The sequence below is a fragment of the Diadema antillarum genome, unplaced genomic scaffold, assembly GCF_040938485.1.
Source record: "Diadema antillarum isolate AM-2024a unplaced genomic scaffold, OU_Dant_1.0 seq00000207_RagTag, whole genome shotgun sequence".
NCBI classification, from domain to species: Eukaryota; Metazoa; Echinodermata; class Echinoidea; order Diadematoida; family Diadematidae; genus Diadema; species Diadema antillarum.
This window is the reverse complement of record NW_027271266.1, coordinates 41,477-53,902: the sequence shown is the minus strand read 5'-3', so window position 1 is coordinate 53,902 and position 12,426 is coordinate 41,477. Positions and strand designations below refer to the sequence as shown.

The following is a 12,426-nucleotide window of genomic DNA, read 5'->3' as shown; positions in this document are numbered from 1 at the left end:
CATCCAATATGATAGCAGTATTCACAACTGTGACAGAGAATGCAGTTTATCTTTTATTTTCTTCCCCAATGTGTTTGGTCTCTTTGGAGGTACTTCTTGAATGCAAGATGGACGGATGGTTGAAAGGTTATTGCTACAAGAACGACTTTTGCATCTGTCACACGACTGCCAACAGACTGCATACACAGGGCAACTGCAGACACTTAACATGTATGTAGCTAACAATACCCATCTAATACAAACACACTGTCCTAAAACTGAATTACGACATCATCACAGACAGTGAGGATACAGTAGGTTCACAGTTCATAATGCGCAAACGGATGATTGTCCCTTGTTATGGACAGATGAGACAAGAGAGAGAAGAAGGGTCATATCGGTAGCCAATCATGTCTGGGAATGTCCAACACGATGTCCATGTCAGGAGTGCACCTAGAAGACAAGAAAGAAACAAATAAACAAACAAACAAACATACTGGTCAGTGCCGTCATGGTGTGGTACAATTTACAATAACAGCTGGGACAACAAATCCTAATGAGCACTAAGTAAGAACATTACATTTGGCCAAATCTTCAGAAAGTTTATCACACACCAGAAATGGCCTCAATGACCAAAGGCATTCTCCATTTGGATAGGACACTGTAATGGTATCTTTATATTTACAAAGAATGGATCTCTGTGCCAAAAGGGACTGAATCTGACTGTATTTTATGACGTAGACTGTCCAATTTGTATACATGGTTGTGACTGCCACAACTGTTTTGTGAAAACTTGTTTAAGTCCAGAACTCCACAGCTTTTGTATACCTTGTCTAATGTTTGTGAAACCTTGACCTTTCCACCTTCCACTTATTTAGAGTATAATCTTCTTTCATAGGACCGACTTGAACATGGAGTGTTAGTTGACTCTGAAACTATGTAGGACTAAATGAGAGTTTAACATCCCTGGAGATATTTTGGCAACAGTTGCTGCGAGACGTAGCTAGCTACTCACTTTGGGACTTCACGGTAGAGGTGGGGAAACATCTGTTTTCTGACATCCGTCTTGGGGTCAACACTCAGACCCTGGACCTTTTCAGCCAACTCCCTAATGTAGACATCTAGCTCTCCATTTTCCTCAATGTGCTCTTCAATTTCCTGCCACACAAACGTCACACATGACATATCACTTTGAGCTTCAACTGACATTTATATTTGACCAGCTAGCTTTCGTCCACTACTGTGAACACTCTCGCGCCAAAATGACTGTTGTCACACCTTCCTCGCCTATTCTGGTGACGCTTTGGGATCACTAAGTATGGACAATGAGAGTACAGTGACTGCATATCCAGACTCCTTATTCAAAGTAGGATAGGCCTTTCTGATCCAGATCACTTCTTTGACTTTTCTTGGCTAAAGAGTGGGCTTCCGAGTCAATTTATATTGTGTGGGCATCACCCACCCAGTGTTGTGGCAGGTGTCAATGGCATGTCCAGCAACGGCTGGAAGGCTGGGATTGTCATGATATATCTTTCCCCAATCAATGAAAGTTTTCTGTATCATGATAACTCATATGACACGACATGAACAAGGACAACATCAACGACTTTGATTTGACCTTCTAATTCTCTATTGGTAAGCTGGCACATCCTGACTTTCATTTCTCACAAATCAACATACATATACTGAAACTAACTGTCTGTGAACAAGGAAACAAATTTCCTCTAATCTTCAGTATACAGGCCCTAACTATGTTAACCCTGACAGCCTGTAATGTTGCTTACGCCAGAGTGCACAGTTTGACAAGTGCTTGGCTACTTCTCCTTTTTGATCTGCACACAGACAAAAGGCAGACAATATATCAAGAACATTGATTTCTCCTATCTTAGAGCATTCTGGACAACATAAAAGGTTGTAAAACAACCTGAGTCTAATAGTTTTTCTAATCAAGATCCATCAGAACTGTATGACCCTGCTGCTGTTTTGAAGAACTAATGCTGAATAACTACCAATAACTGACTTTTAACTTGTCCTTACTTTCTCCCTTTTTACTTGGTATTTGATATTACTAAGAATAGTCTTTACTGATTGGTTGCCTTCCGGGTTTTCCCTGACCACAGTAATACATTTATAAATTCACCACTTAACTCAGATTTTGTTCTATGTTCTTACAAAAACCAGTATATTACAAAAAGCATCGCTACAATGGACGAAAACATCCTCCATATTTGCTTTTCCCCTATCATGTAACACAAAGCTAAATAATCTGTATCACAAATATCCCTGTCAAACCATTAGCCTAGTATGCCTGGACCAGCCCCAAACAGACTACAATTGGGCTGGTACCATTGTGTCAAAGTAAAATTATCAATATATAAGATATTTTTACTCTAGAAGAGGTTTTATTACTTCAAACCAAGAGAGGGGCAGTTCTTCAGTTTTAAATATGATACTAATACTACAGCCCTGTTACCAGTATTACAAAGTGCACAACTATCAATACGCCTATTTAATACATGAGCCAAGTCAGAAGAGTCTTCTAGCTATCACGCTCAAGGATCCAAATATCGCAGCTGGGTTCAAACACTTGATCTTCTCACAGGAAGCACAGTGGGCAAGCCACCAAACCACATGACCTCTACAAACTGACCACTGACCCTTTTCATAATGATGTTCTGCAATGCCATGTCCTTCACACCCTCCTGCATCAAGTCCTGGGCCTTGTCCGTGGCCTCTGCCCGGATCTCCAGGAGACGGTCGTCCCGGTGCTTGGAATACTTGTCCGTCTCCACCTGGATGATCTTCTCTAGCTCTTCTTGCTCTGCCTGCATTGTGAATATGAGAAAAAGAGAGTCACGTCACACACACACACACAAAAATATATATGCCAAGTTTCATTAGGATATCTCAATTGGTCTTTTAGTTATGCTGTCCACAAAATTGATTATGCAAAGAAGGACAGACGGAAGGATGGAAGGACGGATGGAAGGATGGACGGAAGGACAGACGGAGGGGCAGACAGTTGTAAACATAATGCCTTGGGGGACACTTTGTGGTGGGGGTATGAAAAACTCTTTGCAGAGTAAAAAACAAACAAACAAACAAACATATCAACACAATACAAAACTTAGTCAAACCAACAAAGTTCATTTGCTGGGCAACGGAAATATCTCAGGATACAATTTTTTCTTTGGTATCCTTGCACATGATCGTATGCTTATGAACCTCAATTGTGAAACAACTTTACGATGTAGTTTCAAAAGTTGCTATCTACTGTAAATAAGTTAGAAAAAAAAAAAAAAAAAAAAAAAACAGCATTGCAGGAAGAACGAAAGTGACAGGTAAGAGAACTTTGTCCAGCAACCTTATCTCTCTCCCTACCTTGAATTCCTTGGCCAAGTACTTAATCTGCTTCTGTAACTCCCGGATCCTCATGGCACGGACAGGGTACTCCTTGTCCTTGTAGCTGGTCAAGGTTGCCAGTTCCTTCTTCTGTTCCTTGAGGAGGGCATCCACATCATCCACTTGCTTCTGGAGAGCTATCATTTGGGCGAGATAGAGATCCACACCGTTAGGTTGTCTTCCACACACGGGTGCACATTTAAAGCAAACCACTCAACAGGATATTGTAATGGCATTGGATTTCTTTTTCCCATTTTCTCAAATGCCAGAACATTTTTATGATGTTTTGATACAAGGTTAAAGGGCTCGTATAGTTTTGGTTGAGACCTAATTTCAGATTTCTAACATTTTTTGGTGAGATAATGAGAAACCTCTTATGAAATATGAAAGAGCATGTAATTCTATGAGGAATGCAACATTTATTTGATGAAAATTGGTTTTGAAATGGCTGACATATCCAAAAAAGAGCGATTGTAATAAAGTGTGGGACCCACACTTTATTACAATTGCTTTGTTTTACTTTGTTTTTGGATGTTTCAGTCATTCCAAACCCGAATTTCATCAAATAAACTTTGAATTCTTCTTAAAATGGTACGCTCTGTACTATATCAACAGTGTTTTCTTGGCATCTCGCAAAAAGTTACAAGCCCAATTATCATCTCCACCAATACTGTATCATCCCATTAAAATATATATGAGTGGAAAAATGAGCAAATAAAATGGGATTCCATCCGGATTCAAACCCGAGACCTCCAGAGCTAGCCCGGTGCTCTACCGACTAAGCTATAGAAAGCCCTAGTGTAAGTTCAGTCTTCATCCCATAAACCCGTAATTCTCAATGTTCAAATGGTCAGAAGCTTAAGCACTGTTCTGTGTGTGACATACGTGCACAAGCACACACTTGAACCTGGCATAAACCCAAAGGATAATTCAACTTGGGGATTAGAATATATCAACTTCCCAACAGTATTATGTAAATATCAAAACAAAGATTTTATTCTCTTTTTTTTTTTTCTGAAAGTCAAGGAGTTTTAACATCTGAAATATTTGGAGACTATTTCCTTGCCTGGTAGAGCAAGGTCACTTGTCAGGAGGCTTAAACATCCTTAAAGCCCTCGCACTGCAAAGAGCAAGCGATCTCATCTAAAATGCTCAAATTTCTCTTCTATGCTCCCACCCTATTTGGAAAGAGATCACAAAGCTCCCACCACCTGTTAACTGAAAACCTTATCCTTCATAGCTGTGTTGGTAATCTCTCCTCGAACATATATGCTGTCAACAATTACCTTGTAAATCTTCTGTTATCTTGTCTTCCACTTGCTTGAGTGCACCTTTGGCCATCCCTTTCTGCTTCTCAAATTTTGTTGTCAAGGTCGATACAGCTCCCTGCAAGAAATAGAGAATTGACATAGCATGCATGAGAAACGACTTTGCACCTGACAGACTAAAAGTTCAAACTCACTGCAGACATTAACTATAGACATATAACTCAACTGAAACTCATCCCAAGTATCTAAAGTTGCTGATCATATGATTTGATTTAATTCATTCCAGTCAGAGAAACTTTTTCTTAGAGCAAAATTCCCTTTGGAAAAAAAAAAAGAGCCTGAAATACCTACTGCATGCTGAGCAAATAAGTAATCATACAAGCAATATCTCACTCCCATTTACTACTTTCGGGCATATCAGTACATATCTACAACTCTCTAGCAGCACGTAATCCACAGTCATACGATATTTGCCTTCCTTTCTCTCAATCCATATTTCTGCTTACCTTCTTCATTCTTCAGTCTTTCCTGTCTCCAAAATATTTCTTTCATCATCTTCTCTCTTTTGGTTTGGTTTTATTTTTGTTTGACATGATTTGTATTTAGCATTCAAGATCTCCCTTTACTGAAATCTCCATAAATAAATTATTGAAACATTGGAGAACTTACCCTGTATCTTTCATACTTCTGAAGAAGATCCTTGACGTCTCTATGCTACAATAAACAAATTAAAAAAAACCAGCTTTCATTGCAACAGAAATATCATCAACATGATTGGCAATATAAAGCATATCATTAAAGATATTATACTATATACTTGCAAACACGTCACTTGGCACCTCCATATTAATCCTACGAAGACTTTATGGGTGAATGAGGATGTCCATGAATACACAAACTTCAAACTGCCTATACTATAGAATTACTTACACATAATTATGTTAATCTCATCAGAAATCAACATCAATGAGTATAGTTCATAAACTTCACAAACTTCTCGCTAGAGTAAAGTTAGTAGATGCCAAGTCCTCCAAGTCATTTTTATGTACAGATTGGAAATAAGTAGTAATCAGTATCTGAGACTGAGATCGCCTAGGAGTACACATCAGAACTATGTCCTTGACAGAATTTTAAATCGATGACTTTTTCCAAAGAAATCATTATCAAATACAGTATTGAAGTTTTTTAAAGTTCCGTGCAGATTTCTATTCATCTTTTACTTTTATAATCAAGCATTTATCATCAATAGATTCTTGGTGGGGCAAATGTCATATTAGATCTATCACTCAAAAAAACGTGAGAAAGACTAAGATACTAGTATATCTCGTAAAGTCATAACAACTTTCATTAATAGTTAGTGGCATCTAGTTCTGACATCTTACCACATCTTTCTCACTGCTCTCAATCTCTAATCTCAGCTTCGAGTTTTCATTCAATCTGGATGTGCATAACAGGCAATTAAGGAATTTAATATATAAATTACATGATACAATACATAAACTGCTTTAGATATACACCTACCCTTACTGTTATGTCCTGTTCAGAATACAAGAGCTAAAAGAAAGGTCACCGTGTTATATTTGTTGAGCTCAACATATGTGCCATATTTTGTTTGAATCTTTAAAAAAAAAATGAAAAGTAGTTTGATCTGCAAACATTTTCTGTGATCCTGAGGCCAAAATGTGCTGTTACCATGGCAATGCAGGTTTTGCTTCTCTACTTCTAAAAGGTCACAATTTTCATTTTGTAATCAGATGTTAAAATCTATCCACTTAATAAAAATATCACGTGGAAGATAATTTTTATACAGTCCTGTGCATGTGCAATTCATATTCATGGAGTTTAATCTGGCATTTTCTCATATTCCTTAAAAACAAAAATAATTTTTGCAACAGTTTGCAATATTTAAAGCTAAGAGTATTATTATTATCTGCCACATACTTTTTTAATGTTTGAATGTGGTACAAGTATGGCATGTTTGTCAACTTGCTCTACTTTTTGCTTTGCTTTGCTTTTTCTGAAAATTCTTGAGCCAGCCACGAGTCTCTGACAGTAAGCTATATCAAAGGATACAGTGTCTCTTCTCTCAGCTTGTATCGCTCCAGTGCCTTCTTCCTCGCTACGATGAGCAGACCAAGGACGTTGACCTCCTTCTGTCTCTCCCTAGCGTGCTTCTCCTCCTCGCCCTCCGGACCAGCGCTCTTCGCCCTGCCGTGTTTGTGATTGCACGCTGGCCCTACGTTGAACTTTGAACTCGACTTGAGCTGGATGGACAGCTTGGAGAAGTCCAGGACTAAATGAGATGGAAAGGATAAGATTTTAGATTTTTTGAGAGCCATAGATTATTGCCAAGACTGAAATAATTCTCTTCATTGCAGTATCTATTACTGAATATCCAGAATATCTCGTGTACACACCTCAGCAGTGTGTAAATTTCAACAGCTTCATTGTGTAAGTTATCTAAGGTTTTAGGGGAAAAAAATATCTTCAGTAGGCACAACTTCACCCACTCATACATAGACATGCCAAGTTTCATTAGAACACCTCAAACGTTTTTTTAGTTACGCTGTCCACAAAATTGATTACAGACAGACAATTCAAAAACATAATGCCTCCAGCTACACTTCCTGGCGGAGGCATAATGAAAAGAAAGGTGACTCACTTGAGTCTGTTTTGCCTGCTGAACTGCTTGTTCCATCATCGAAGCCCCTGGTTGTGTCCTGCCTACTCTTCCCCTTGCGTTGCCACTGGTCGTAATCAGAGTGCTTCATCCCCAGCTGCTTGCCGTCAGGGATCGATACCGCTGCATCCCCATGTGGGGCTGGATGTTGGAAATCCGCTGCCATTACCTCTTCTGTTGTCTTTTACATCAGAGATAATATATGAAGGAATAAAAATCAGATGTCAAAATAACATAAATACCAACAGGCCGTTTACAAATATGCTTATTAAATATTTTTACCCTTGTCACTGAATCATATCATAATCTATTTCTATAGCAGCAAATTTCCAAACAGTGACACTTTTGGCATTTTGTCTTCACTTTAATATCCTTGTTGGGCTTGGTTAGTACACATTATATGCAAGTTTACATCCAGTGTTAGACCCTGTTCTATCTTCTTTAACTCTAGTTTACCAAATTGCCAAAGTACTGCTGTGTAAGGTCAGATGCCTCTGTCTAGACATGTCTCTGATCAGCAATGCAACTCTGACTCTATCATTATTCAATTCAATTCAATTCAATTCAATTCAATTCAATTCGTTTATCCAATTCGTTTATTCATCTCAATCATCATAAAAACAAATACATTGTGAGATCAACATGACAAAAAAAAAAGAAATATTGATGAGGAGAACGGGGACTACAAAAAGCGATAGCTTGAAAAGGTGTAAAGCAGAGCTACCAAGTCTCACGCATTCTGCGTGAGACTCAAGCATTAGGGTCCGTTGTCTCACGATCTCACGCATAGCACCCATTTTTCTCACGCATTGGGTGAAATCTGCAACTTGGGCCTATTAATAATGAACATAGCTCAATTGGATTAAAGTGATAGTTGCAATTGAAGGTATATTTCCCTTTTGTCTTTCAAAATAAGTAAAAAATAGTCACTTAAGTGTGCACCTGATCACACCATTAAGAGCTAAAAATTGAAAAAGCTCCCTACTATCCCCTCCCACACTCTCGCTCTGGCGCGCGCATCAAGACGTTGAGTCACGAAAATCTCACTCATAAAAATTTTTTGAACTTGGCATCCCTGGTAAAGCCCCCAGATTACAATGGTAAATAGAATGCATGTACATGTACATGACGAAGTGAACAGAATCTTTAAATGAAGTAAAATAATGAACTGCTTGAAATTGTACATAAAACACAGGAAAATACTATACATTGAAATGGAAAAAATGAATAAGGTCTTAGCCCAGTGAAGTACGACGCCTCCTCCCCTCCCCCTCCCCCCCCCCCCCCCACCCATTAGTATCAAGCTAGTAGTAGCTAGGTCTCTACTCTATAGGCAATCTTGGAGTTTAGGAGCAGAAGGCATGACCCCAAAAACGATACTCTTTGATCATTCAAATGACATGAATAGTATTTTTACATGTTTCAGGACAATGGGGGCTGTTTTGCTCTTGGCGGGTCGTGGTGGTAATTACATCCACCAGTAACAAACTTAGGTGAAACCTGTGAACAAAGTACCACCAAGACCTGCCAAGAGCAAAACAGCTGCCATTGTCCTGTGGTTCATGGCAGTTTAAGGCCAGCATCACTTGACGATGCTAAGGCGAAAGGCTCACTAACTTCAGCAGGGAGTGCACTAACCCTGGCGCGGGGCGCTGTAACCAGTAATACGTGTTGGGGTCGCTGCTGCGGTTAGAAGTGCACCAAGCGTTAGACCCTCCACTAGTCACAATTTAATTTTGCCCTCTCAAGCTCAGAAAGACAGAAATCTTTAACGAACGGACAAATATGCGGCAATCAAGACGTATAGCTCTACACTGCATATCAGGTGTGCGACTGAATTAAATTACTATCAGTAATTGGCATCAGTGATAAGGCAGTGAAGTCTCCGTCACACACTCCACATTCACAGCCACATCGCACATGATATAGAGTAACTGCGGCAGTAAGCGGCCGTGCAGCCGTTCGCGGCAGGTACAACATACACGATAATATACCGCTAAACACAGCATTGCACTGTTACATGCACACTACACATAGACTAACACACTAGCAATCAACAAAAACCAAGTGATAAAATGGGCACGATCTCTGACGAAAGTGAAATTTTCTCACCTAAATGACAACATATCGCATCCAAAATAGAATTTTCGGTACTTCTTAACATAACAATTAAGAAATAATGGTCCAAGAAACTTGATTTTTTGCCGTTTTCCCGATGCTCATGGATTTTGAAAACATATCCTCACATAAAATAGAACTTTCGCGAGCCGATGTGGGCCGCCATTTTTGTTCGGAAAGTGGATGTTACCATCGAAAAAATTCAGAAAAACACGAGATAGACATCAACAACATCGCCAGAATTGCGATCTTGTTTGCGGCCAATGCATGTGCGCCCGCTATTTTCACGTGCTTTCGCAATGGGAATTGGCGCGTACGCAATGTTCGCGAGACATGTGAAGGCGTTCAGCTAAAGATCGAGGAGCACGCGCGTATTGCATAGGGATTGTACGTCGTGCCGCAAGCAGAAATAGTACGTCGCATATCGCCCTTATCGGCAAAAATTGTGCCGGGTTTTGCCCTGGTAAATCATGAAAACTGCGTTGGTCAATGGTAAATTTCTTTTATGAAAACAATCGCGTTAATGAATAATCCTGTCTATGATATATGAAATGGTTGAAAATAATTTGCCTGATTTGTTTACAAGTTGGAAAAACCCTTAACAATGCTTAAACTGCCGCAAACGGGATATTTTACTCTAGACCTAGAACTAGTCTAGGCTAGATATGCTTGACCGACTAGTCTAGTCTGTCTAGAAGGTTCTAATTCCGCGAAAAACTTCTCATTCATAATTAATAATGACATTTGCTGGGTCAGTTTTTCGCTCAGCAAATGTCATTATTATAAATGAGAAGTTTTTCGCGGAATTAGACAGACTTGTCGGTCAAGATACATGCATGCATAAGACTACAACTGTATTGCATTTGCAATTTGTACAACTACCATGGATATGGTCACTGCTAAGATAACACAATATTACACGTATGGGACTATCTACACTTATTTTGTACAAACGACGTTGCGAAGCAACATTATGGCGACTGAATAGAAGGACAAGGTTAACACAAAAAGATTACGTTGATTATATTAGGGGATCTGCATCAGTCTACATGACTGTTCTCGTGAAACAATGTGAAAATTCCATTACCTTAGCTTGTGTCCTACTCTTTTCGTCTCATTCGCCCGATTGTTGTTGCTATGAAATAGACGCAGGGCATAATTTAACTGAAGTTAGCGCTAGAATAATAGTGTCCCACCAGAGCAAAGAAGAAAAAAAGGAAAATCGTTCCCCTGTGGCGTGATAAAAACAATTACTTTTTAAATCTGTGGTAATACTACTTCTCCTGATCATAGTGAAGCAACCGATACCTTGGAAAACACACTTAACACAAATGAGACATTTTAATGCACCAAAATAGGTACATGTACTGGTAGAGCAGATATCTATGCAAGAAATAGTCGCTATGTTTAGGCATTCACACACGGTCTTTACACGCACAACAGGGACATTCGTCATGGATACAATAGTCATACAATGGTACTTGGTAATTATTGGGCATAATGACGGAAGATACCTCGCTTTTTATTCAGTGATGAACTTTTGTTCGAGTTGCATTTTAATATGCAAAAGTCTATAATCATGTCGCTAAGTTGGTAGATGTAAGAAGCTTTATGCCATAAATGACATTGGTATATGTATAAAGCTTTTTACCACAAGTGACAATGCGAATCTCGGAAATCTACTAGTAACCTCGAATCATTGGGTATACCACAAATACGTTGTATTTCTCTTAAGATACATGGAATAGAACAATATGATGAAGTGCCTTACATTAATGAGTTATATCATTTTACACGTGCCGTGTTTTCGCCAGTTTTCTGATGAATTCAAATTTCATTGAGAAACATTTCACTGATTATTCTTCCGTGAGTACCTCGAAACAAAGACCTTCCCCTCTCTTGTTAAGCCTCCTCACTTTTCACCTTGTTTGAAGTTTTCTACAACTCACTATTTGTAATGGTTCGATTATAAGTAAGAAAACAGACACAACTTCAAATGGTTTCGAAACACCGAAACACCTCAAGTATCATATCGATATCAGCCTAGTGTTTGAGGTTAACCAAAACGGACGACTGTCCAAGAGTCTATGGAGAACAGCGGAGATATCACATGTTACGATGCATAACAAGAGGAATTCCTGACCAGTTAAAAGTTGTTTGAAAAAGAAAGAGGAAATTATGACAAGCACAACAATGCAAGAAATTTTGTCAAAGTTTGATTAAAAGTATGGAAGTTATAAAATTTAAAAGATTTGATAATTTTTGCAAAATAAGTTTAGTTCTCTAAACAGTTGATATGTAATGTCATCACCTCACATTATTTTCCATTGATAGTGCACAAGAAAAAAATACAGAATCTGCTATAAATGTGGAAAACATTGTTATTCCTGGTTGAATAACTTCAAAATAATGATCAGTTAGAAATCTCAGGATCTGAGACTGGGACATGAAAAACTGAAAATTTCAAAATGTCATGTACAAACTGTATGCCAAGTTGTGAGAATGTGACATGATCAGTTCACTATTTGTATAAAGTATCTATGATTATTGACCATTCAAGAACTGTTTCGTGATAATCATTAAATCATTAAAATTTAGATTTTAAAATGTCTTTAAAGGAGACCTCCGAATGATTTTCAGATTTTTACATTTGAAGAACTATAAATTAGTTATACTAAGGACAGAGTTTCAGAATTTGTGATAATTGGGATGAAGAATAAGAATATTTTCAAAATTTAGAACAAATTGCAATGAATAAGGATGATTACATGGCAGAGTCACCATTAGAATGTATGAGTTGGGGCTCAAGGAAGCAGAACAAAAGAAGAAGGCATGCACAGATTGAACACAGGTGAACTCGCAAGCAAGCGGTATTGTAATGGAATTACACTGCTACATTTCGGAAATATGTGAACCTCCTATGTCATCATCCTTGTTCAGTGTAATTTGTTTAAGGTTTTTCAAAATATTGTTTCTCTG

At 38.5% G+C, this 12,426-nt stretch overlaps 1 protein-coding gene across 1 annotated transcript; it reads right to left on the bottom strand.

Annotated features, from left to right (window-relative positions):
* Positions 1 to 371: 371 nt before the first annotated feature.
* On the bottom strand, positions 372 to 10,587 carry LOC139728950 (uncharacterized protein C20orf96-like). Its single transcript, XM_071639879.1, has 10 exons — positions 10,535 to 10,587; positions 7,312 to 7,510; positions 6,723 to 6,942; positions 6,032 to 6,086; positions 5,319 to 5,363; positions 4,668 to 4,767; positions 3,361 to 3,518; positions 2,637 to 2,804; positions 995 to 1,137; positions 372 to 432 (listed from the first exon to the last, which is right to left on the bottom strand). Exons 2-10 carry the CDS (start codon positions 7,493 to 7,495, stop codon positions 372 to 374), a joined length of 1,134 nt encoding a protein of 377 aa, XP_071495980.1. The 5' UTR covers positions 7,496 to 7,510; positions 10,535 to 10,587.
* Positions 10,588 to 12,426: the final 1,839 nt, after the last annotated feature.

Coding starts and splice junctions, on each gene's coding strand:
- LOC139728950 (XM_071639879.1), bottom strand. CDS start 7,495: ATGGCAGCGGATTTCCAACATCCAGCCCCACATGGGGATGCAGCGGTA. Junction 4,768..5,318: donor AGAAGTATGAAAGATACAGG/GTAAGTTCTCCA, acceptor TATTTCTTGCAG/GGAGCTGTATCGACCTTGAC. Junction 3,519..4,667: donor GATAACAGAAGATTTACAAG/GTAATTGTTGAC, acceptor CCCAAATGATAG/CTCTCCAGAAGCAAGTGGAT.